The sequence below is a fragment of the Anolis sagrei genome, chromosome 3, assembly GCF_037176765.1.
Source record: "Anolis sagrei isolate rAnoSag1 chromosome 3, rAnoSag1.mat, whole genome shotgun sequence".
Lineage (NCBI taxonomy): Eukaryota > Metazoa > Chordata > Lepidosauria > Squamata > Dactyloidae > Anolis > Anolis sagrei.
In genome coordinates, this window is record NC_090023.1 from 221,183,281 (window position 1) to 221,210,772 (window position 27,492).

The 27,492-nt window shown below is 37.9% G+C and overlaps 1 protein-coding gene across 3 annotated transcripts; it reads right to left on the bottom strand.

The window, feature by feature from the left end:
- Positions 1-734: 734 nt before the first annotated feature.
- SAG (S-antigen visual arrestin) lies at positions 735-27,355 on the bottom strand. 3 transcript variants are annotated; one of them, XM_060768122.2, is made up of 16 exons: positions 27,063-27,355; positions 22,000-22,147; positions 20,370-20,430; positions 20,243-20,287; positions 18,345-18,538; positions 16,158-16,217; positions 15,179-15,246; positions 13,651-13,786; positions 12,992-13,076; positions 11,300-11,372; positions 9,394-9,531; positions 8,991-9,068; positions 8,544-8,567; positions 7,363-7,427; positions 5,153-5,171; positions 735-1,240 (listed from the first exon to the last, which is right to left on the bottom strand). In XM_060768122.2, exons 2-16 carry the CDS (start codon positions 22,084-22,086, stop codon positions 1,150-1,152), a joined length of 1,224 nt encoding a protein of 407 aa, XP_060624105.2. In that variant the 5' UTR covers positions 22,087-22,147; positions 27,063-27,355; the 3' UTR covers positions 735-1,149. The 3 variants fall into 3 exon arrangements, with proteins under 3 accessions (XP_060624105.2, XP_060624104.2, XP_060624102.2); XM_060768121.2 differs by lacking the exons at positions 735-1,240; positions 5,153-5,171 and adding an exon at positions 3,370-4,070 and having other exon boundaries at positions 27,063-27,354; XM_060768119.2 differs by lacking the exons at positions 735-1,240; positions 5,153-5,171 and having other exon boundaries at positions 7,194-7,427; positions 27,063-27,354.
- Between the last annotated feature and the right edge of the window lie 137 nt (positions 27,356-27,492).

Here is a 27,492-nt window from a genome sequence, read left to right on the forward strand (position 1 = left end):
TAAACCTTTTTGTGTTATAGCTGTATGGTGTTGGTTTTCATTTCAGTCTTTATTCTGGAAGTGGGAAATGAGATATAAATTATGACAATTACAACAGTATGGATCACGTTCCTAGACAATAGTCCATTTTGCACAACTTTTAGTTCTTGAACTTAATAAAGGCAGCCTCATACCTAAATGAAAGATAACGTAAATGATGAATCACTGCAATCAAGTCCAACATCCCGGGAAAGATTTGCAACAAGCACACCGGTTGAAACAGGGCACAGATATTCTTGTTTACAGTAGCCATCTGATCCTTCAAGTGTAATGTTAAACCCATGAGTATCTGAAACTATACCTGGATCCTTCATGAGAGCGCAGTCCCAACCTGAACAGGTTCACAAATATCAAGATGACTCTGTTTTGTCTATGAAACAATATAGCGACTGTCTTGTATGGCAAAACCTTCGTTTGTTTGCTTACTGTATCAAAGACAACAGTTCAGGGCTTCTTTAGCCTCCTCGATCCGTTGAAAGAGAGAGGTATGGCTGGGTGTTATTAGCATCACAGCATATCTCAGAGGCATCCTAGCAACATTGTGAAGTTGCTGAAGTTCATGGGTGACAATACAGAATCAAGACAGTCATGGAAGTTTTTATACAAGCCCTGTATGCATGCTTTGTGCATTTTCAAAAGAGGCATATCTTGGCTTGGTAGTGCAGGTGCCTGGGATACTAATGAGAACAAACATGTTGATTTACATCACAATTTTATTGAACACACACAAAAAATAATGTAAGAAGCAGCAAGAGTATTGTTTCAAGTACTTCCTTTTTCAAATCCAGGCAAGCAGAAGGGGAATTTTTAACTACACAGGAAGGATGTCCTGACCCTTGACTTCACATACAGGAGAATATTGTGCAAGACAGTTGCTTATTTGCTAATTTTTTTTAATTGGAACTATTCTTCTTAATGCAGCTGGATGCTTCCAAAGAGTTTTATTTTATATTTTAAAATAACACCAGTACAGTTTATTCATTTTCTTTTTTGAACAATAATTAAAGACAAGCACTATTATTGGCATTTAAAAAACGTCTTGATGCTTAAAATATTGTCTTTACTCTACATTTTGTGACATTATTTATTGGTTTGTTCCTCTTTTTTCTTTTAATCATCATTTGAAGGATCTGCTTTATTATCCTCTTCAGAGTTCTCATCTTTCAGCTGCTGGCGAGCAAAATCTTTAAACACCAGGTCACTAGAAATACATATAAACACCTTTAAAAATCACATGCATCATGGGGTCCATGTAGTATTAATGCATCCTTACTGCCATGGCTCAAATGTTGGTACCTCACCAAACTACAATGCAATTTCAGTTAAAGTGGTGTCAAACTGCATTAATTCCACAATGTTAATGGACCCATGGTAGTTAGGAGTTATCTCATCCAAATATATAATTTCACACATCACTAAAACTTGCATTATAGTAATAACAATAATAATATAATACTTTATTTCTAGACCGCCCTCTCTCCCTTTAGGGACTCTGGGTGGTTTACATATATATAAAACAGGCAAACATTTAATGCCTTGCTTAAAAACGCACAAGTGAAAATAAAAATTAAACATAATAACAAATACTTAAATAAAACATACACTAATAAATCATAATTGCACAAAAACATGTATCCTAAAACAGAGACTGCTAGAATTTAAAACATGCTTAACATCAATTGTAATATCAATACAAGCCATAGTAGCTGTAGCAACCATAATTAGATTGTGTTAGTCCTCATGTATTGCTAGTAGCTCATGTACTGTTTCTGCCACCACCGTATGTGATATAGAAAAGAACATAGAAGTCAAATATCAAGAAATATAACTCTTCTAATATCCCTGACCATAAGAGCTCCTACACAGTTAAAGGTTTGTTATAATTTGTAAAGCATAAGCTGGTTTTCTTCTGAAATTATTTGATGCACTCCATTATCCAACATATGTTTGCAATATGATCCCTAGTGCCTCTTCTTTTCCTGAACCCAACCTGGGCATCTGGCAGTTCTCACTTCATATCTGGGAAAGGTCTTTGTTGTATAATTTTGATCATCACTTTGCATGCATGAGACATTAACTCAATGGGGGTTTGCTGTGCCTCTTATTAGTACTGTGCAAAAGTGATAACTGCCAGGTGTCCAGGCTTAAGTGGGTACGCTAGTGTGACCATAGGAAGCATGGATTTTGGAATGCTAATTTTAGTACTTTTAATTCAGCTTAATGATGGGAACTTTAGGGAGGATCTACTCTGCAGAATCAAGCTATTCATTACTTTGTTTTAATTCATTCTGAGAATATTCAAAGATATTATTCCTACCTCTAAACCAGTGTCAGGTTGGTGGCTGAATTCAAATTTAAAACTGTTGTGGAAGAAGTTATATCCCACCCTACCTTTGTACACTTATGAGACTAAATAAACTCAGTGCTTGACCTTATGTATTTGTATGTCTAGTCTGAGCCTTTATTTCTTGTATCGGTCTTCATTCTTTGCTACTAAGAACAGTTTTAGTGAACCAGGGATGATATAGTAAATTAACTTTTTTCCTGAAAACATGTATGATTGTTACTTTTCTGATAGTACTGATGAACAGAAAAATATTTGCTGTGTGTGCCTTTATTACAACCATATAAAATATCCAAGATTTGAGGTTTATTGGCTACAAATATAAACAAGTAGGTTAATGAACATGATAACAAAGCAAAATAGTGCTTGGCTTCAACAAGATTGTTTTCATTGTGTTTTAATGAGCCTGCACTGGAAATTTAAGACCAAATTGAGTTAAGCTCTTTTCATTAATTTCCTTTTTTAATCTTAAGGGACCTGAAGCAAAATATGATTATGGGAAAATTACGCAGGAGCATACCCCTAATCCCTGTTCTGACTAAATAGTCCCATCCCATTTATATTTACCAGTATGTAAGTCACACTAGTTTCTGTGTTTGCCTCCTGGGTGATTGACTTTACAGATATGTACAACCCAGTGGAAGTTCACTGATTCCAGTATGATGTATTATTGTACCTACTAAGTTCACTGGCTCCAATGTGCTTGATTAAGCAATTGACCAAGCTATTAGACTGTGATATCGTACATGTTTACTTGGGAATATATCCCACTTAACTCTTCCACTTTTGGATGCCTTTTGAGTCAAGATCTGTGACCTGAATGTAACTGAGAAATAGCATCAATCTCACCACCTGCATTTTGTAGCATAGAAAAGCTTATTTATCAACAAAGCTATTGTTATTTCATAAAGAATCCATAGCCGAATATAGGCAGAAGGCTAGTGGAAGAATTCTTACCTTTCCTTTCCTGCAATGATAAGCATATAATGAAAAGAAAGGGCAGAAATTTAGATCAATATATTTCAGAACAAATAATTTTAACCCTAAAGATAGAAGTGTCATCTGTGAAATAAGAAGAGGAAGAACTATTTGCTGAAGTAAGTAAAGGTAAATGTTTTCCCTGAAATTAAGTCCCCTGAAATTAAGTTGTGTCTGAGTCTGGGGGGTGGTGCTCATCTCCATTTCTAGGCCGAAGAGCTGACATTGTATGCAGACACCTCCAAGGTCATATGGCCAGCATGACTGCATAGAGTGCTGTTACCTTCCTGCAGAAGCGGTTTCTATTGATCTACTCACATTTGCATGTTTTTGAACTACTAAATTGGCAGAAGCTGAGGCTAACAGTGGGAGCTCACCCCACTCCCCGGATTTGAACCGTCAACCTTTTGGTCAGCAAGTTCAGCAGCTCAGTGGTTTAACCTTCTGCACCATCAGGGGGGCCTATTTGCTGAAGTAGGTGAACAATATTACAGTACACCTTTTGATTGTGGGCCTGGTCAAGACAGAAACCGCTATTTGGACCACCAAATCCAAGTGGGAGACAAAATAAGGAAGTAAGAAGCAATGCATTAAAACTTCATCACCTTTTTAAATCCGGCGTTTGTACATAATACATCAAAAGCTAATATGATTACTCAGATTATGTACATACCATGATGATGGAGGCTGCTTGCAGCTTCCCTTTAGTCTAGAAGCGTGTTTGAATAAAGTGGTTAGAGGAAACAGAATTGTGGTTTAGAGAATAGTTCTATGTTCCCTTCAAGTATTTTAGCACAATTGGAAACATGTCACCACTTTGATTATTCTTTGTTAATTAGATACCTTACAATTAACCATAAGTAGGGTCCTCTTCTTTGCCTTTAAAAGCAACCTAATACCTATTAAGCAAGTATGTTTTCCCCATTTTCCTTTCACTCCATGCCAGAAAAGAGAAACTTGATCAATATCTGTATATCATGCTACTGGCTGCAAGAACAAGGCAAGTCAGAAACACGATCCTCTATACAAACTTTATAAATGTTATTAATCACATGTAGACCCATTTGTCACATGACCACTTTAGTGAATGCACACCTGAAACACACAGAAGAACTATATGCTCTTCCAGTACAGTAAGTATCCAAATCATTCTAGAGATACAAAACACAAGTTAAAATATATCAAACTCTGAGCTGGAAATCATAAAAGTTTGACACATTGATTTGGAAGCCATGTTCTTTATTCACATGTACAATATGTTAATGCCAACATCTGGTTATGAAGGAAATGCTCAAGGGTGCTCTGTAGACATTGGGAGATTGCAAGCATTGGGAAGACATTCTGCAGTTGAGTTAATAGGATAGGCTCAGCCCTAGTACCTACGAAAGTCTATCCTAAATTCAGATGGGTGGGAGCCAGGGCATATCCAGACTGATCGAAATGTTCCAGATGTTGTTCCTGGGATTTTGTCTGATTCTGGACTGAATTAACACAAATTGACCTGTATTGTCAAAGGCTTTCATGGCCGGAATCACTGGGTTGTTGTAGGTTTTTCGGACTGTATGGCCATGTTCTAGAAGCATTCTCGCCTGACGTTTCGCCTGCATCTGTGGCAAGCATCCTTAGAAGTTGTGTGGTCTGTTGGAAACTAGGAAAATTGGGTTTATGTATCTGTGGAAAGTCCAGGGTGGGAGAAAGAACCCTTATCTGTTGGAGGTAGGTGTCAATGTTTCAACTGGCCACCTTGATTAGCATTTGATGGCCTGGCAGTTTTTAGGTGTGGCTAATTACTGCCTGGGAGAATCCTTTGCTGAGAGGTGATTAGGTGTTCCTGATTGTTTCTTGTCTGGAGTTCCCCTGTGGGCTTTAATGGTGCTTCTTTTTTGACTTGGGCGATGGTTGGATATTTTTATGTAGGTATCTATCTGTGTGTGTAGGTTTTCTGTAGACTGTGTGACCGAACTGACCTGAGGAGCTAGTATTAAATATCCGAGTGTCCTGGAGCTGACAGAAAATATTTTGGAATTAAGAGACACTGCCTTACAATGGCTCTACTCCCTCCTGGAGGGAAAAATCCCTGAAGGCGACCTATTCCCTCAAGATTCTGTTTTGTCCCCTGCATTATTTAATATATACATAAAGCTGCTGGGATAAGTTGTCCAGAGTTTTGGGAAGTAGTGCCATCAATATGTGGGTGATATCAAATACCTTCCCTCCTCAATCCAAGGAGGCTGAACTGATCCTAAATGAGTGTTTGTTATCCATAATGGACTGGAAGAAGGCAAACTGAAACTTAATTCAGACAAGACAGAGGTGTCTTGGTTAGTCCAAAGGTAGATAAGGAGGTAAGGATTCAGCCTGTGTTAGATGGGGTTACTCTTCCCTTGAAAACACAGGTTTGAGAGCGCTACTGGACTCAGATTTGAACTTGGAAGGGCTAGTTTTCTGTGTTGGCCAGGTCTGCTATTTAAAGCTTGTGCACCAATTATGTCTATTCCTTGAAACCTCAGATCTGATCATGATGGTAAATGCCTTGGTTTACATCCTATTTGGATCACTGTTACATGCTCTACATGAGGCTGATTCTGAAGCATGGAAACTTCCTCTAGCACCAAGAGCTACATCCAGAGTGCTAACCAGGGTATGTTATAGGGACCCTACTGCTCCTCTGTTAAAACAGTTTTATTGGCTGCCAGTGTATATTTAGACACAATTCAAAGTGCTGTTTATGATCTATAAAAACCCTATAAACTCAAATCATGGTTATCTTTTAGGCTGTGTCTTTTTTATATAAGCCTGCCCATGCCTTGGAACTCACTTCCCAAGGAATTATCCCCCACAAATTCATCAGCCACAAATGCAGGCAAACATCAGGAAAAATGCTGCTAAAACATGGCCACACACCCCGGAAACCACACAACACTTTAGTAAGTATTGCTGATGTAGTCTGTCCTAGTATTGAAATCGACAAATGTTTAAAGTCCATTAGAAGGGAAGGTAATAATATAATTCACCACAATGGCTTAATAGCGGTACAGGCATTCCAACAGTTCAGATCTTTCAAGCAACCTGACAATAAGAATGCAAGTGACCCGTGTCCTCAGGCTATGCATAAAACTTGGAAGGAAGAGATAGCAATCTTTTTTTCTCCCTGCCCTGAGGTGAAAGTCAGAGGCAATGCAGGAGCATTTATGAAAGAAAAAAAGACTTAGCCACAGGGAGTTCAACTCTCTTCAGTGGAATTGTGGTCAACATCAAATTTACAAACAAATAAACACAGATCAATCAACTCCATCAATAGATCAATATCAAAGATTTTTTAAAAGTGAAATTTGTTTGTTGTACTCTATTTCTTGTGTAACAGCAACAGAGAAGTGAAGCCCAATGGCTGCATGCAAGCCAAAAAGCTGTTTCTGTGACCCTCAGGTGCTCTCCAAGGGAATGGTCTTTGAGGGATTTGCAGTAAATTTGCCATATTTTGGAAGGGAGGGGGCTGAGTTGTTTTGGGTCCAGAAAAGCTTTTTATTTCTAACAAAAAGTCACCAGCCCCAAAATATATATAGAGAGAGGGATAGGGAGAGAGCGCGAGAGATAGGGAGAGAATCATGGTGTTAAGCTTATATGAATTTTCTTTCAGGAGTATGGTAGGAAAGCTATCCAAAAGCATCACTCTTACTTTTCATTGCATCCAAAATTGCCTTTCCTTCCAAAATCTAATGCTTTATATTTCAAGTTCACCCAATTCATCTCATGGTAATTGTCTTTTTCAAAGGAAGAATGTTCTTCTATATTTACACCGTATCATTATTATTATTATTATTATTATTATTATTATTGTAGTAGTAGTAGTAGTAGCAACAGAAGAAGAAGATTTGGTTTTTTTATCTTGCTTTCCTCCCCTAAAGGAGACTCAAAGCTGCTGGAGATGCAAAGCAATTATAGGCATCAATAGGAAAGCAAGATTAAATTCTTAGAGCAAGTACAAACACCATTCTACTGACCTGTAGGATTGATCTCCTCTCGCTTTGGGTGCATTAGACGGAAGGGCAATTCCATACTCACCTCACTTAGGAGAGAAGTAATAAGAGCAGAATATGTTTGTTTGTTTATTTAATTGGCATTTTCAAAGCAAAAGCCCTTTCAAAGCAGATCTAAGCTAATGTCATTGAAAAATAACACAATCTTTTAAAAACATAATAAAAACACCTAGTTCAGTCCACTATGGTGAACAGCTGTGAATCTATCAGGCTGTGTAATTAATCTTAATTGGTACTCCACTATTACCAGAACTGCAATCCATTCTGCTATTAATACATTATTAATGGAATCTTCTATGGTAGGCATTTTGAAATGTTAAGAGTTTTTTTCCAGTTCTCTTGCATCCAAACTTATTCCTATGTATTGCCCTAGGATAGCCCAAAACCCTAAAGGCAACAGATCCCATCAGATCTTGGAAGCTAAGCAGGATCCACTCTGGCTAGTAGTAGGATGGGAAACTGCTACTGAATACCAGATACAGCAGGCTATATATCAGATGAAGGAACTGGCAAAACCACCTCTGACTGTTCCTTGGGGTCAGCATAAATCAACAGACAACTTGAACACAGATATACAGACAAACACACATTGCCCTAGAACTATTGCTATTGCTCCTGCTATCACCTTCAGTGCTTTTCCTATTTCACAAAAAAGAACAAATGAAAGATGAGAGATAAAAGTCTAAGTTTGAAACATCTTTACATAATCAAGGTTGCATTGGGGTCTGGGCAGCATATTATCTGCCTCACATTTTGAGAGCATATTAAATTTTTCAGTACTAGAAACATAGAATCATATAGTTGGAAGAGACCTCATGGGCTGTCCAGTCCAACCCCCTGCCAAAAATCAGGAAAATCACATTAAAAGCACCCATGATGGATGGACATCCAACCTATGTTTAAAAGGCTCAAAAGAAGGAACCTCCAGCATACTCCTAGACAGAGAGTTCTTCTGCTGAACCGCTCTCACAGTTAGGAAGTTCTTCCTCATGTTCAGGTGGAATCTCCTTTTGATCTTAATACTTTCAGTAGCAAAAGCTTCTATCAGTTCAGTGAGGACAAAATTGGTTAGATCCATTTCAAAATAGCCTGAAAACATAAATGGGTCTTGCAGGAGAGAAGAAAATTTAAGTTAAAAAAATTACCTGGAGACGAAATCTCCTAGCAGCCTAAGATGTAAACAGAACACAAAAATCAAAATTACAGTCTTCCATAGAATATTCTGAAGCTACTTAGCTACACTAAATCATATCATCTTTACAACTAAATGCAGCCCAGAAAGGTGGATTGTTGATCCTTGCTTTCAAGTTCTCTTTTTCCAGCAAGTGCACTGCTTTGATTCTGCTTCACAAGAAGTAATTACTTCAAGAAAGGGTAAGTATGCAAACATCCAGCTCCTAATTAGAAGTTTTTAGTTATTAAATGTGGAAGAATTATTTAGAACTAGCCATGCAATGTGACATTGTTTAGATAATATAAAATACTGAATAATCACATATTTGTTTTTACATTGTGGTCTAACAAAACAAGGCAAGGAAAGAAAGAACTGCCCATAAAGAGAAGAGAAACAAACAAACAAACATTGCTCTTACCCCGAGACAGTCAGCTTCACCTTTATCTTGTAAGCAACCAGGATTCCCATAACAGTCTTATCTATTCCGTCTTTAATTCTGTTGTTGCAGAGAAATAAAAATGTATATAATTATGATAGACAACTGCAGTGCTTACTCTCAAAGAGGAATGTGGAGTTTCCCATTACAGCTCCACTGATTAACAATTCATAATCTAATATCAATATCTATCCCAGCTCATATTTTACTTGGGAGAAATTCCTTCTAAAGGTCCTAAGAAAAACCTAATCCCAGTGTAAGTTTAACTTAGTGTGCTAGACACCTCTACACTCAGAGTTTATCACTCAACACAAGAAAAGTAATTATTAACTTTTCATCTTCCCACTTCGATTAGTTACTTGATTCTCATCTATTTTGGACTTACACGGTACTGGAAGCCAAGTTGGTGTCTTCATCCTTTAGCTTCCCATCCAGTGCTATGCCTTTTTTGGTTCTATTGCTTGCCAGTCGGGGCAGAACTGTCATCGTCTTTGTCAGAATGCAGTTTGGCTCTACTTTTTCCCTGCAGTACATTGCATCCAGAAATGGGGTAGGGAACAGGATGAAATTTTAGTCCCCTGAGCATGACAAAAAGGATAATAAAGTTGGAAGAGACCATAAGGGCCATCCCTTCCAACCGCATTCTGCTATAAAGGAACACATCATCAACGTCCCTATAACAGATGACTGTCCAGTCTCTGTTTTAAAATCTCCAATAAAAGGGTTTTTCAGAGGCACATTCTGAGACAGTTTGTTCCACTGTTAAACAGCACTTATCAGGAAGTTGTCATTATCATTACTATTAGGAAGTTGTTCCTAATATTTAGGTGGAATCTCTTTTCCTAACATCTTAATCCATTGCTCTGGGTCCAAGTCTCTGGAGCATCAGTAAACAAGCTTGCTCCATCGTCAATATGACATCTTTTCAAATATTTGAATATGGCTAACATGTCACCTATTAACCTTTTCTTCTCTAGGCTAAACATACCCACCTTAACTGTGCCTCACAGTGCATGGTTTCTATTTTGGTCATCCTCCTCTGGACATGTTACAGCTTGTCAATATCTTTTCTGAATTGTGGTGCTCAGAACTTGACACAGTATTACAGGTGAGGTCCGACTAAAGGATAATAGAGCAGGACTATGATTTCTCTTGATCTAGACACTTTACGTCTATTAAGATTCCTAGATCCCTTTCACATGCTCCGTTGTCAAATCAGGCATCACCTGTCTTATGCCTGCACATTTCATTTTTTTCTGCTCAAGTAAAGTAACCTGTTGAAATTCATTTGGTTAGTTTTGGTCCAGCTATCTAATCTGTTAAAGTAATTTTAGATTCTGATTCTGTCCTCTGTGGTATTAGCTATCCTCCCAAATTTAGTGTCTTCTGTAAATTTGAAAAGCATGCCTTCTATTCTATCATCTAAAGCAGTGGTTCTCAACCTGTGGGTCCCCAGGTGTTTTAGCCTACAACTCCCAGAAATCCCAGCCAGTTTACCAGCTGGTAGGATTTCTGGGAGTTGAAAGCCAAAACATCTGGGGACCCACAGATTGAGAACCACTGATCTAAAGATATCGAATTGCACCGAGCACAGGACAGAACCCTCCACTAGTCACTTCTCTCCAGGTTGAAGAGGAGCCATCTTTGTTCACCCTTTGGGTTTGGTCAGTTAACCAATTACAAATCTACCTAGGGATCTCATCATAAAGGCCAAGTGAAACGTCCCGCTTTGCCTGGCATCCAGGAGAAAAAAGACGGGCAATGGGACAAATCTGTCTCCTTTTGCACAGTTCCCTCTTGGCAACACTTTTCCCATCACATCCCCTCCTGGCGAGGCACCTGGCGAGGCACCTGGTGAGGCACCTGGCGAGGCTCCATTTCAGCCAGCACAACACAGAAAACCTCCCGTAACATTTGCCATCCTCCATTCTGGTGGGACTTCTGTCCTCCAGGAATTCTTCAAGGTTATTGTAATTGGCTCTTAGATTACATCTGCCAGTTCTTTTAATATCCTTGGATATAGGGGCTATGTACACGGGGACCTAAACCTGGGCTAGTCCAAAGCATTTCTGCTGCAGACTGGCCTTGGGTCTTGCCAAGGTGTTTTCATCTCTCTGTTCCCAAACCATGGCAACAGCAGAACCAGAACTCTCACTGTTCATTTCCGGAACCTAAAACAGGAGAAGAGGATCATCTTATTCTCTTCTTCACCCAGTCTTGCTAGTTGCCTAAGAATTTAAAGAGGTGGAACAAAAAATGGTACAGAGTAGGATAAAGCATAGTATACTCACTCTATTTCTTCAAGAGCCACTGACTTGGTGTAGAAGTCACTGCAATACAATACCACATTGGCAACTTGCTCCACTAGAAAGGATACAAGATAGATGACCATCAGGTAAATATCAAACAGGATACATTTATGGAGCAACCCCCAGTTCACAGGAAAACATGAAGAAACATAATGAGGACCACTGGTATCTCAATTGCATTATTGGCATTTTTCCAGGCAAACAGAAGTATGTTGTGAAATTATTATTAGTCTTATGTCTGGTTCTGTTACTTCACTATGTGCCTCACATAGGACCAGGCTGTGACGCAGCTAGTTAGTAACTGGCTGCATTTAATCACTACTGACTGAGAGGTTATGAGATTGAAGCCAGCTCGGGTTGGAGTGAGCTCCCAACCATTAATAGTCTAGCTTGCTGTTGACCTATTCAGCCCGAAAGACAGCTGCATCTGTCAAGTAGGAAATTTAGGTACCGCTTTATGCAGGGAGCTAATTTAACTAATTTATGAAACCATAAAACCTTCTAGCAGCATGCGAATGAATGAGGAAGTACTCCATCAAAGGACTCGGTGTCACAAGAGGATGGTGAAGCGGCAGCTCCCCCTGTGGCCAGGAATCGAGCATACTCTCATGAAGCCGGAAAAACTGGAATGTTAAATTGTTGCGTCCCAGTTCAGGAAACGAGACCATAAGATTAAATCCACCACACTGGACTGTGGGAAAAAACAATCCTCTTTATTGATGAAAAATGGTTACAAAAGAAAGGTAAATGCAAAGTCAAAATGCCATAGTAGAAACACAGCAGACAGGAAAACTCTGAACTTGAGCAAAATTTCAAAAGCCACAATACAGAAACCAGGAACCTGTTAGCATCACTAACTGTACTTGAAAACTAGAAACCTCTTGGAATGCAGGCCATGAAACACAGGAAATCTGCCAAGGTACTGCCTCAGTCTAAATGTTGCTTGATCTAGCTAGACAGCCGGAAAGAGGCCCCTTAAGCTAAAGAAACTATTTCTTGAAACTCCCCTAGATCTTGAAGCCTCCCTCTCCCGTAATCTATTTGACCTTCGTAGAAACTGCGACTCACTCCTGTTTTTCCAAATCTGTTCTCTTCGGTGCTCATTAGCAAACCCAGGTGTGAGTCCCTTTGGAGAGCTATCACTGCTTGATTCCAAAACATTCTCATCAAGAAGTTCAGTTTCACTTTCCCTGCCACTGGCCTCATAATCAACAGTTTCAACACCATCAGGGAAAGATACATGTTCCGAGGCCTGTTCAGGAAATACAATTAAAGAACCAGGTTCAGGTTCTGGTTCGCATGGAGGCTGAACCCCAACATAAATTGCCTCTGTGTCTGTCTATAGATGTTGTATGTCTAAATGGCATTGAATGTTTACCATGTATATGTGCATTGTAATCTGCGCTGAGTCCCCTGCAGGGTGAGAAGGGCAGAATATAAATACTGTAAATAAATAAAATTAGGCAGAATCATGGACTCACTATAATTTGGCAGAATGCTGGTAGTATTTTTCTCATATTTGTGGCAGTTTCTATAAAGTTTGGGGTTGAATCTTTCTCACAATCACACTGAATTGTTCTAGATATATGACTATCCATTATTGTACACTTCCAACCTATGCTACTTCATCACTACTATCTGAGAAACATCTTATAGACAAAATTAGCATCTTACCTGAAACACCAATCTTCTTAACCACTTTTTCTGTATTGTTGATCACAGTCAAGGTGACAGGGATGGCCTCACCATGGTAATACACCTGCAACAATTCGGCCACTTTAGCAGGAAGGTCACTGTATACAACAATTTTATTTTTATGCATTTTTGTGATCAGCTGTCCAGGCAAGAGCAAAAGCTTTTCCATATATTTTGAAAGACATTGGAGAAAAACTGCTAGGAATGTTTGCTAGGAATAGTCTCAGATATATTGAAACCTGGTGTGTTGGAATCAGACTGGAGAACACAAAATTGTGGGTCTGCTCCTAACAGTGGTCCATTGGGCTCTTAGTATCAGTTTTCTTGTGGAAGGAGATTTTGCTTTTGATTTTACAAGATTTTTATTCTTGTCTTCCTTGTAAACATAACAAGGAGATAGAAAAGAGATAAGAAAAAATGCAACTAGATTTAGGGCAGAGATTTTTTTTTTTTTTTTTTTTTTTTGCAGATATGGCATAACATGCCTTTGCTCTTCTTGAGTGGGGCAAAAAAAAAAATAAAAAAAGCCCTCTCATGGATGTTACATCAATGATCTCCCAGAGAGTTTATGCAGAAGTTAAAGAAGTAAAACATATTTTTATTCCAAGGATTCGGTCTCAAATGCAGCAATATCTCACCTCTTTGCTGAGACATGCTTTCAAATGCAGTGGTCTCTTTGACAAGAAAAACTGCCAGCTGGTCTCTGCTTGGGGTTGGGGTCCCGGCACTTCTGGGGCATACTGGATTTTGCGGATGAGCAAACGCACTGAATTCCTAAGGAATGGAATAAAAAAACTGCGTGTGAATACAAGAAACCAAACACAAAAAATGAGTGGTGGGCAGCAATGATTTCAGAGATGTCTCCATAATTTCATATCATTTTACACAGTTGACTACTTTTCTGTGAATATTTTGTGTCACTGAAGCACTTGTGCAGTTGTGCAAAAAAATATTATTTATATGTTTCTGGCATTTGTAGCCCTCCTTTTTCAGCCTTATGGAAACTCAAGGCAGCTTACAGAAATTTAATTGTTCATAATTTTAATTTAATTATTTAAATTAAATAATTGTTTAATTGTTTAATTGTTCATAACGAACAATTAAAACATCCAACCTAATATTATTAAAACCATTAAAAACGTATCACCAATGCCATCCTGTTAAAATAATGGTAAAATTACAACAAAATGAGATATAACAAGTCATTTTATTTATTTGCTTAAAAGATCTAAACTCCTTTTCTATTTATGTACAGGTGTAATAGGATGCTATAGAGATGGAAAAGATGAAGACAATTGTTATCGAAAAGGGGACCCCAAAAGATAAGGAATAGATGAATTGCTTGGTGAAATTCCCTTCTGCACCTTTTCACAAATTGCAAAACCAGGTGGAGACTCCTCTCCAGGGTCTGGTCCCAAGTTGGCTAAGCACCACACATTTTCCCCTTTCTTGCACCATCACAATAAGTAGGAATCAGCCCCAGCTGGTTTGCCCTGACTTACAAAGGATCTCAAACCAATAGAAACCTAAAACCCTATTATTTGCCTCCTTAGGAACCCTCTGTGCTGGCAGGATTGCTGATCGAAAAGTTGGTAGTTCAAATCCCGGGAGCGGGATGATCTCCCATCTGTCAGCTCCAGCTCCTCATGTGGGGACATGAGAGAAGCATTCCGGAAGGATGGTAAAACATCAAATATCCAGGCATCTCCTGAGCAATGTCCTTGCAGACAGCTAATTTTCTCACCCCAGAAGCGACTTGCAGTTTCTCAAGTTGTTCCTGATACAAACTGCCTCCTTGTCCCTTTTGTCACCTCTGTGAAGCCCATCTGGGCACCCAAGCACTCCTTGTTTTCAAAACACTCGACCCATCAAGGCATCCAGGAATCCTGTTATCCCAAACCCGGGAGCTGAATAAACCGATTTCTGTTCCTGCCTTTAATTCTTGGGTGTTTTATTGGACCTATTGGGAGCTAAAGCCCACTAAGAGGATCCAGGATTTCGGACAACACAATGACTCAGGCCTCACAACCTCTAAGGATGCCTTCCATAGATGCAGGCGAAATGTCAGGAGATAATGCTTCTGGAACATGGCCATACAGCCCGAAAAACTTACAACAACACAATGACTGCTGTTTGTGATTCAGTGTCCATCAAACACAATGTTACCTTTTGAGAACTGTCTCTTCTGGATCATCTGCAGCAAAAGCTTTGACCTCAAAATCTACTCCACAGGACTGCAGGGGAGAAAAATAAAAGATAAAGAGTGAGAAGTGCAGCCAGCCAGTCCCCAAGTTATGAACTAAATAGGTTCTGTAGGTTTGTTCTTAAGTTGAATTTGTTTGCAGGTCAGAACAGGTACATTTTGAGGTGTAACTCCAGCCAAAAAAACCATATATATATATATATATATATATATATATATATATATATATATATATAAGCTTTGGAAAACATAGGGAAGGGTTAACACCCCGGTGGTGTTTGTTTTGTTGTCTGTGCCCTTGTTCAGAGATTTCACCTGACTCTATCCCTATAATAATTATATTTTGAAAAATATGGCTTGTTGTGGAAACGATTGGTGATAAAGCTTCAATGCCTGGACAGTTAAATCCTAATGTTTGTAGTTTGGTGAGGTGAGAACTGTAAATACCTCCCAATGCCACACCCCAGGATTCCATAGGATGTTGCTGTGGCAATTAAAGAGAAATCATAGCACTGTAATTTTGTAGTGTGAAATGGTCTGGCATCCATATATTTTCCCCAAAAAAGCAGATGGTAATCTGGTGGCACATTGAGTTAAACCGCTGAGCTGCTGAACTTGCTGACTGAAAGGTTGGCAGTTCGAATCTGGAGAGCAGGGTGATCATCTACTGTTAGCCCCAGATTCTGCCAACATAGCAGTTCAAAAACATGCAAATGTGAGTAGATCAATAGGTACTGCTTCTGCAGGAAGGTAACAGCACTGCATGCAGTCATGCTGGCCACATAACCTTGGAGGTGTCTTTGTCTTAGAAATGGAGATGAGGACCACCCCCCAGAGTCGTACATGACTAGACTTAATGTCAGGGGAAACCTTTACCTTTACTTTAATCTTTGAATACTATTTTCTCAATAAAGATATTACATTGCATCTCTCAGTTCTCACCTTCCCATTATCACGCGGACCTGGCTGCAAGCAGACTGAACAAGGCAAATAGTCTGGAAACTGTTAGGACAAATGAAATATAATATTAAAAATGGATCATTCAAATGATAACAAAATCTTCAGCAATAACTGCAAAAACATCAGAGAAGCTTGAGAATAATAATGCATAACAGACAACCCCAGAAAATGGAATAGCAATTCATTACTTACACTGACTTCTTTTCTAGAATGCTTCAGGACTTTTCTAGTTTTGTTTAAAGATCTGATTATTATTTAGCTGTTTCAGCTTTTGCTCCAGCCTAGCGATATTAAACCCACGCTGCAGCATAGTTTTACTGCATCAGGAAATTAACTTTTTGTTCCAGGTGCACAAGTGAAAACAATGATGGCACCTCTATTTGCAACAGAAATTAATCAACATTTTTTGGTGTTGTGTGCCTTCAAGTCATTTCCAACATATGGTGACCCTAATGCAAACCTATCATGGGGATTTCTTGGCAAGATTTATGTAAGGGAATTTGCCTTTTCCCCCACTGTGGCTGAGAGAGGGTGATTTGAGGCCCTTCCACACAGCCATATAACCCAGAATATCAAGGCAGATAATCCACAATATCTGCTTTGAACCGGGTTATCCGAGTCCACACTCCCATATAATCCAGTTCATAGTCTCCAGAGGAATAGACAGTGGTTAAACTACTAGACCACACTGGCTCTCTCTATTTTCTTTATATGTCGACTACCAATGACACATAAGCAGCTACCAATGATAGGATAGAAGTAAAATTTTAAAATTCAATTAAAAAATAAAACAAAAAAATACGATATATACTCGAGTATAAGCCAAGTTTTTCAGCCCTTTTTTAGCCTGAACACCCCCCCCCCCCGAAACTTGGCTTATTCTTGAGTCAAGGTTATTTATTATTTTACTCGTTGTTGTTGTTGTTGTTGTTGTTGTTATTATTATTATTATTATTATTACATGTATTATTTTACTCTATTTTTTATTGTTATTACATTTACATTATTTTGCTCTATTACTTTTATTACATTTATTATTTTACTCTATTTATTATTATTACATTTATTATTTTACTCTATTTATTATTATTACATTTATTATTTTACTCTTTATTAATATTATTATTTATTATTTTACTCTATTTGTTTTTATTATTTTACCCTATTATTTTTTCTATAATTACATTTATTATTTTATTCTTTATTATTATTACATTTATTATTTTACTCTATTTATTATTGTTGTTATTATTACATTTGTTATTTTACTCTAATTATTATTATTACATTTATTTTTTTCTATTATTGCTGTTACATTTATTATTTTACTCTATAATTACTGCTATTACATTTCCATTATTTTACTTTATTATTATTATTTTTATTATATTTAGTATCTTACTCTCTGTATCTCTGGAAGGATACATAAGCACTCGTACATTGAAGAAGATTACAATAACGGTTTAATCAGAGTTGGATAATCTTATCTTAAATTACAGTTTTATGTAAATATTCAAAAACATTTAACCTACTGATTCCTCAATTAATGTAATTTTATTGGTATCTATTTTTATTTTGAAATTTACCAGTAGCTGCTGTATTTCCCAGCCTTGTCTTACACTCAAGTCAATATGTTTTCCAAGTAAAATTAGGTGCCTCGGCTTATTTCAGGCCGGCTTATACTTGAGTATATACGGTAAGCAATTAGTCAAAAGAGCAATTAAAGACAGGGAAACATAAAACCAGTTCAAAAGTCCATCAGCAATAAACCAGTTTAAATGACTAAATTGTCTGAATGAAAACATTTTTATCTACTGGTAGAATAACAATAAAGAGAAGATTAAATCAATTTTTCCTGCATCTAAACAGGGATAGAAATAATGCAAAACTCCAGAATTTACGCTTTAATTTTCAGACTTCCTCACTACTGACTATTGAAAGTTTAACAATATTTAGAGGGAGGTGTTTAATTCCCACCCAATGAACAAACCAAGGAAGTATTTTAAAAACTCTACTATTTATATTATTGTATTGAAAATAGTTTAAAGTGTTGTAACTTGAGTATTAAAAAATGCACAAAATGGCAAAGTAATCAAACTTGTTAATATCTCTGTAACAAATATCAAGCCAAGAACAGAACTAAAAGAAGGAGTAATGTAGAGGACTCACCGTTAACATGAAGGGATATGCATTCTTCCCCAATTTATTCATTAGGCATTCCTGCAAGCTGGAGAGTGGCATGTGTTTTTCCAGGGATGGGTATACCTGCACCCTAGAAATATATAGGTCCCTTCGAAAAGTCAGGCCTATAATATCAATATCTTCATCTCCATACCGGAAAGCACAAGTGAGTGTGACATACACTGGGAAGAACATAAATAGTATTATTAAGAGTATCATAACCAACAATATAAATGTATCAACCGCTCATGTAGGAGGTTTGAATCTGAGTGACCATTTACAAACTGAGGTCATTCAATGTTAAAAGAACAAAAACGAAGGATTGCTGGTGGCCATCTCAGCCATTCTACCAGGTAGCCGCATCCAAACAAGAGAGCATTTTGTTGCCATCACAACCCTTTCAGTCCCCATTTGGCTATCCTTCCACACAGCTGTATAAAGTCCAAATTGAACCAAATTATATAGCAGTGTGGACTCAGATAACCCAGTTCAAAGCTGATATTGTGGATTATCTGCCTTGATATTCTGGGTTATATGGCTGTGTGAAAGGATCCTGAGATTCTCTGCTTGGGATTTTCTCTCTCTCGAAGGGCCCAGCCATAAAACCCAGAATATCCAGGAAAAATAACCCAGAATATCTGCTTTGAACTGGATTAGCTGAGCCCACACTACCATATATCCCAGTTCAAAGCAAATAATGTGGGAATTTAATTATCTGTGTGGAAGGGGCCTCTCTATCTCTTTCAAAGTGTGGTTTTACTATTATTGTTAGCGCAAACCCTATTATTTCTCTGAGCTGGCTGAAATTCCCTATTATGCATTTCCCATTTTGGTTACAGATGCAATGGCACTAGCCACCTGAACCATCAAAAATGAAGAGATGACAAACAGAAGGGCCAATGTATAGTAACTTCCAGGCCTTTTTATTTACATATTCAGCAAAGCTTTAGTATGGATTCTGTAAATCTTTGTCCTGGTTATTTGCACCCCACTTTGGGAGAAAGGTGGGATATAAATCAAATAAATACTATAACCTATGCATTTGAAGCATTTGTCATGAATCTGCTGCATTTGGGATGAGATCTGATCCTATGGCACAGTACTTTCATTCCTTTGAAAGCATGATTTCTGAGTTGCAGGCATTTTTTGCTAAACAGTACGGATCTAAAGATATTTTATGTGTGTGTACATATGACTTCAAATCACTTGCTGATTTATGGTGACTCCATGAAGGTCTTTCTCAGGCAAAAAATATTTAGAGATGGTTTGCCAGTTGCTTCTACTGAAATATAGCCTATATCAATTGATATTCATTGGTGGTCTCCTAACCAAACAGAGCTGAGCCTGCCTACTTTCCAAGATCAGATAAAGTATTTATTGCAATACAATCTAATTCACAAAGTAATATATGTTCTGGAATAGAGAAAGCTGAAAGAATAAAGAAACAAAAGGTATGATAGAATATATATATAAATACATAAGGCTAACACTACACTAATGGCAGCAATAAAATTATAGCACAGTATTAATTCAGTAAACCTCTTATTAGGTTTCGGTTCCAGGACCCCTTGGGAAAACCAAAATCTATGGATTCTCAAGTCCCATAGTTTACAATGGGGTCGTAAAGTGGCATCTCTTAAAGTGGCAAAATAGTCAAATGAGTGCCAGAGAGAGCATGAAGATCTATGAATGGCAGGAGGTTAGAGAAGAGTATAACAGCACAATTGTTGGCAAAGGCAAAAAACAGGGGGGTTGGATTATTTTTTCCTTAATTTTTTCAAATCTCAGTTAATTGAATCCATTGATGCAGAACCCATGGGTACCAAGGGCCAACTGTACTTAGAAATCACACCCAAAACAGCTATCTAACAATTTAGCCATCTAACCTTTTTTCTTCTTGACAACATCAGGATCCACCATCACCACCCCATCTGAATAAGAAAGCAAAAATGAACCACTTGGGGACACTGAACATCCAAAGCACTGCAAACAAGTGAAGACAGCTGGACTCACCCACAGGTTCCACATCCTCTACGTGGTCAATGAAATCTCGCTTCCCTAAGTAGAGCGTTACCTGTAAAGTGGAAGAAATTGTGGCTAGTTAAGGCCATGGTCATGTAACTCAAAGATGAGAGACAGCTGGACCTTTTGCCTCTTGGTCACATAAATCAAAAGGCAGAAAGTGCAATTTTAAGGTTAGTCTGTTTACTTTGTTCAAAACCTTGCAATCAAGTGAATTGGTAGCATTCTATGTGAAAACAAAAGTCAATTATTTGAATTTCTTGATGCACCAAGAGACAGAAATGCAACAGAATTCAATAGATGCAAATGAAGCCTGGGAGGGCTCCTATATTGTTGATGGTTTTGCAAGAGGAAATATTTTGAGAGCCAATTTTCATGCTGAGAAAAACTCAATTTTCTAATATCTCTTCTTTAAGATCATCTACATTTCCCCAAAGGGTTTTCATTTTGCACATCTACTCTGCCTTTCATCACCAGTTTTGCAAGAATATTGATCAATTGCATTCATAGAATGCTTGGGGACATGTCTGCCTATTTGGGGTCATTTTTATCATGCAAGATGTTGTAGAGTTGGGAAGTGGCCAAATAACACCACTTCTCATTCAGACCTCCAAAGGTTCAAAGAACAGTGTGCTCTGCAACTGGTAGAAGGTGCCCACTTCTGCCCTAATGATAGTATATTACATTTCAAGTATACAAGAATACAGAATACGATGTATTTTCATATCTGGTAAAACCGTAAGATCACATTTATTATAATAATAATAACAATAATTTATTTGTATTCCTCCCTATCTCCCTGAGGGGACTCAGGTTGGAGTCTAGAATATATAGACACAAAAGCAAACATTCAATGCCTAGAAACAATGAAACAGATTCACAGATAAAGGTAAAGGCTTCCCCTTTCATCTTCAGCTCTGAGGGTGGTTCTTATCTCCATTTCTAAGCCAAAGAACCTGTGTTGTCCGTAGACACCTCATAGGTCATATGGCTGGCATGACTGCATGGAACGCCATTCACCTTCCCACCAAGGTGGTACCTATTGATCTACTCACATTTACATGTTTTTAAACTGCTAGGTTGGCAGAAGCTGGGACTAACAGCAGGAGCTCTACCCGCCCTGCAGATTTGAACTGCCAGCCTTCCGGTCAGCAAGTTCAGCAGCTTAGTTGTTTAACCCATTGCATCACCACGACCTTATTTAGTGGGTGTGCTGGATTAAACATAATACATTTAATTCTCCAGATATTTTAGATTACAGTACTCACTATTCCTTACCAGTGGCTAGCTGAGTAGGCTGATGGGGATTGTAGATAAAAAAAAGTGGTACTTCTACTACTTTTTGAATGATTTGATTATTGGCTACTTGAGCATTGGTGACCACTCAACTCTGGAAAACTATTCTCAGTCTCAGAAGAAGGCAAAATGAAACGCCCTCTGAACAAATCTTGCATGGAGTATCCTATGGCAGGGTCACCTTAGGACTACTGTAATTACTTGAAGATCCACAACATCATTTCTAAATGTTACAAAAATATAATCAGCATGACACACATAGCCTAGTTTTCAGAGAGGCAACACTTCCAGTTTTTTTCTTCATTTGTTGTGGGCATGTACTTACAGCTTTGTCATGCGACACTTTCTTGTAGATTACGTGATTCCGAACAGGCTCCACATTCTTCACAGAAATGTCAGAAACAGACACCATCTTTGGAGTTTTGCAGAAGCTCACCTCTATAGGTATGTGGCTTTGTCAGGATGAAACTTGCCTACATCAAGAGAAGCTGATTAGGTCAACATCAGAAAGGTAAAAGAAACGTGAAAATACTGATATTGAAAATCATAGCGATTTTGTGAAAAATATCGGAAAGTAACATTGTTTCTCACCAAGTGACTACTGCCCTTTGCAATTCTAGTGAGACTTGATCATACCCTACAACTGTCTCAAAATTTCAGGGAAAGTCTCAATCCTCTCTTCTCCCATTGTGTTAAAGCTACTTCTTAAAAGTGCCAAAGTGCACTCCATTAACTCCAAAAAAGAATTAGGAGGGGTCCCAGAATCTTGCTGTTCCCTCCATGCCAGGAGATGATTTTTCGTTGTTATTTTAAATACTAAAACTAACAATGAAATAATGGATTTTGTATAAATACTAGCATTAACAATAAAATATTAAACTAATTCTATTTTTTTCATGTCAAGAGTGACTTGAGAAATTGCACGTTACTTCTGGTGTGAGAAAATTGGCTGTCTGCAAGGATGTTGCCCATGAGACTCCCGGATGTTTTGATGTTTTACCATTCTTGTGGGAGGCTTCTCTCACGTCCCAGCATGAGGAGCTAAAGCTGACAGAAGGAGCTCATCTGTGCTGTCCCCGGATGCGAACCTCAGACCTATTGGTCTTCAGTCCTGCCGGCACAAGAGTTTAACCCATTGTACCACCAGGGGCTCCTACTAATTCTAATAATTAATCATAAGACATTTTATATGTGAACATCATCTCTGCAATGGAAGTATAGTTACCAATTTGAGAATTGGTTCTTGAACTACATGGTTGTATAGAAAATGGATTTTCAAGAAGTGTTACTTGTCACACAAGGAGGTAACTGGCAACATCATATAGTTCTCCACATTTACAGTTTTGATTTTTATGGATTTGATTAGTTACATATTTTATTAAAAAGTTATCCAGATCCTCTGATGTGATTCTATATTACCTTCTTCCAGTCATGTTGGAGGACCTAGAGATTTCTAGAAAACACTCCTTTAGGAATCTCTCCATGTAATTCTATAGTCAGCTTCCAGTGGAAGTTATTTATTTATTTATTTACTTACAGTATTTATAGCCCACCATTCTCACCCCGAAGGGGACTCAGAGCAGCTTACAGAACACACATATGGCAAACATTCAATGCCGATTATACAATACAAATAACAAGGACAACACAAACAGAAGTCAAGGCAGAGTTTCCATCTTATTTCCAGCATCTTGGAGACTGCGCTTGATTCCTGCCATGGAGGGGTGCAGTTGCTCCATTGTCCATGCTGAGGAGCTTCCTCCGATCTATGTCCTTTTTGGGGGTGCCTTTATTACCTCCCAACTACTTGTAGTCCTGCTTTCGACCTGCTAGGTCAGCGGTTCTCAACCTGTGGGTCCCCAGGTGTTTTGGCCTACAACTTTCAGAAATCCCAGTCAGTTTACAAGCTGTTCGGATTTATGGGAGTTGAAGGCCAAAACATCTGATGACCCACAGGTTTAGAACCACTGTGCCAGGTGGACAGGTGAGCTGGGGCTAACAGCCGGGCTCAAACTGCTGACCTTCCAATTGCCAGTACTTTTCTGCATCACAGCAGTTTAGCCTGCTGTCCTAAGTTCGGACCCTTGACTACAGAATTGTGCTGAAAGTCCTAGAAGTTTCTAATGAGGTGTTCTCTCAAGTAACAAAATAGCAATTTCTTTAGTTGTGTTTTTTTTTCACCCAAGTATCTTCCTGATATCAGTGGAATATGATGGGATACCATATGTGTGGAACTTTTCTTATGATTGATGTGTGCCAAAGAATTGTAGATTTTGTGGTCTAGTAACCCATACAGCATGCCTATTTAGATACCTATTGCCTGGTTGGCTTGACAAATGTAACACTCAGTTTCAGAAATATCCATGCAAATGCAACTTTATTGACTATAACATATTAAATAAGTCAGCAGAGTTGCCACAATTTCAGAGAAAGCCATCACAACTGCTCTGAGGTGAGTCTTTTTACTCCTCTGTGAATTTGGAATCACTGCTTTAATCAATTACTATATATACTCGAGTATAAGCCAAGATTTTCAGCCCTTTTTTAGGATGAAAAAGCCCCCCTCGGCTTATACACAAGTCAAATATATTGATCATTTTACTCTGTTACTATTATTATTTTTATTACATTTATTATTTTACTCTATTATTGTTATTATTATTACATTTACATTATTTTATTCTATTATTTTACTACATTTATTATTTTACTCTATTAATTACTATTACATTTATTATTTTACTCTATTTATTATTATAATTTTAGGAGCCTCTGGTGAGACAGTGGGTTAAACCACTGAGCTGCTGAACATGCTTACTGAAAGGTTGCAGGTTTTAATCCGGGAAGCAATATGAGCTCCCACTGTTAGCCCCAGCTTCTGCCAACGTAGCAGTTTGAAAACATGCAAGTGTGAGTAGATCAATAGGTACTGCTCCAGCAGGAAGGTAACAGCACTCCATGCAGTCATGCCAGCCATGTGACCTTGGAGGTGTCTATGGACAACGCCGGTTCTTCGGCTTAGAAATGGAGATGAGCACCAACCCCCAGAGTCAGACACGACTGGATTTAATGTCAGGGGAAAACCTTTACCTTTACCTATTATTACATTTATTATTTTACTCTATTTATTATTGTTATTATTACATTTCCATTATTTTACTCTATTATTATTATTATTATTATTATTATTATTTTATTACATTTTTTATTTTACTCTATTTATCATTATTGGAAGGATATGTAAGCACATTTACATTGAAGAAGGTTAGAATAATGGTTTAATCAGAGCTGGACAGTCTTATCTTAAATTACAGTTTTATGTAAATATTCAAAAACATTAGACCTACTGATGTCTCAATTAATGTAAATTTATTGGGGTCTATTTTTATTTTGAAATTTATCAGTAGCTGCTGCATTTCCCACCCTCGGCTTATACTTGAGTCAATACGTTTTCCCAGTTTTTGTGGTAAAATTAGATGCCTCAGCTTGTATTTGGGTCCGTTTATACTCGAGTATATAGGTATTTAAAATTAACATAAGATGAAGGCAAAATCAGCTATCTTTTCACACTTTCTCCATTTTCCAGACAATAAAATCTCCAGAGGATCATATCCAACCTTGGCTCTCTTTTCAGAAAGAGATCACTATTGTTGATTTATGATGTTACAATGATCAAGTTAAGTTTCAAATATCCAACAAAGACAAGCGGCATAAGTAGTCCTGGTAGGGAAAATATCAGCCATCCTGCAACAGATCCCCAGCGACAGGCAGTTTATAACCTTTTCAATTTCTCGGCTCACATAAAAATATCTTTCAAAATACGAATATATTCTGTGCTATGCCCCCCCCCCACACTTCTGGAGGAAAAATAGCATTGAATATACTCCCCTCCACAATAGTGTTTCTTAGTATTTAATGGGAGGTTGACAGCAGACCAAATTTCCCCATGCATGCACAAGAATGGCTGAATCGGTTCATTTTTCAATCACAGATAAACAAAACAGATTCACATTCCAGTTAATTCAAACTGATTGAATTGAACCTGAGTCTCAATCCTGCTTTCTATACTCAACTAGAGTAGTCTCTTTGAATCTTTTTTAATGGTGAGTCAACATGCAAGTAGATATCTTAGTTTAAATAGCTCTACTGGCTCTAGCAATAGGATTTACACTGTCAGGCAATGAGATCAAGATCTCTTTCTCTGTTGAACATCCTACAGCTGGGTGTACGAGTGGCACAATGGGTTAAACCCTTATACCAGCAGGACTGTTGACCGAAAGGTCGGCGGTTCGAATCTGGGGAGCAGGGTGAGCTCCCGTCTGTCAGCTCCAGCTTCTCATGTGGGAACATGAGAGAAGCCTCCCACAGGCAAGTGAAACATCCAGGCATCCCCTGGGCAACCTCTTTGCAGACAGCCAATTCTCTCACACCAGAAGCGACTTGCAGTTTCTCAAATTGCTCATGACACAAAAAACCCTGCACCTAACCATACCCATGGGTTTGGGTAATGTGTGTTGGAGTGCCTCTAAGTAGTTTAAGCAATATATAGTGTCTGTTGCAGAAGAAATGACATATTATTCATCCTGAATTTTATTTATGTGCCAAAAGATTTAAAACATAACAAAAATCCAATGAAACAAAGCTGACAAATTAAATTTCAATTAAATTCAATTAATAAAAATATTTTGTAAGACTAGAAAATCAGATTAGCATATCAGTTTTATTAATTACTCTAAAACTTTTTAAAAATTAGTAACATGTATTTCTCAACATTATTCTTACTTTTTTATTTATTAAAAGTCTGGTTAGATAAAATGAAATTACTTAAAAACTATTTGAAATTGCCTGGGTTGTTTCTCTTTCTTAAATAATATAATAATCCATGGCAAAAAGTAAAGATTCTGTTCCTTTGTTCCAATCTGGGACATGCCCTTCAAGAATGAGCAATCAGTAAATCTGCAAAACATTTTTCCAGTTATGAAGATGTATATTTCCTTCTCACAAAGTAGAAACAATATTATCAAGCTCATCACAAGATATTTTACAGTGCAACCAATGTGTATTTACTCTGAAGCATAGTTCACTGAGTGCAGTGGACTTTTAGTGGGTCTATTTTTTAAAAATGGCAGAATCCAAGAACTCAGGATGGCTTACTTACAGCCTCATCACACTAGAGAAAAAATCCACTCAAAATACAGTTTCTGTCTCCTGCAGAATTCTGGGATTTGTAGTTTAAGGAGAATCCTTTAACAGCCTCACTAAACTACAAACCCCAGAATTCTGCAGGAGGCAGAAACTGAATTTTAAGTGTTTTTTTCCCCCTCTAGTGTGATGAATTAGTTAGAAATGCTGTCTCTAAGTGGCCAAATCTGCAGTAAGAATAAATACCTGACAGTGCTCCCAATGGCCCAACAGTAGAAGTGCAGAGAAAGCTCCAGGAACAAAAAAATAAAATCCAATTTAACCCAATGTAGAAAGCTGTGTAATCCAGGCAAAGGATCTGCTTGGTTTTCCTTTCTGGAAAGAGAAGCAACAGGCCCTATAGAGACCAAGAAGACAATTTGTAGTGGATCTAAGGAGGAGATCTTGGTACTTATAGTGGCCAAGTTTCCAGCAAAGAATCCAGAGCCAGAATATTATCGCTGGATTATCGGATTTGAAACTGGTTAGATCAGCAGTGATGGGTATTATCTAAGGGACCCTAGTTCTACAATGTCAAGCTTCCCGATTTCAGAAAGCACAGACAACAAATAGAAGATTTGGCAAGGAGGTTATCAAAAGCAGCTTTGTTTTAAACCGCTTTCTCCATCTCATCAGG

What these genes read in the sequence shown, in the direction of transcription:
- SAG (XM_060768122.2), bottom strand. Translation starts at nt 22,086, where the DNA reads ATGGTGTCTGTTTCTGACATTTCTGTGAAGAATGTGGAGCCTGTTCGG. An exon ending in TGTTGTCAAGAAGAAAAAAG is followed by an intron (nt 18,539 to 20,242) that starts GTTAGATGGCTA and finishes TGTTCTTCCCAG; the next exon opens with TGTATGTCACACTCACTTGT. An exon ending in GTGGCTCTTGAAGAAATAGA is followed by an intron (nt 9,532 to 11,299) that starts GTGAGTATACTA and finishes AATGTACTGCAG; the next exon opens with GGAAAAAGTAGAGCCAAACT.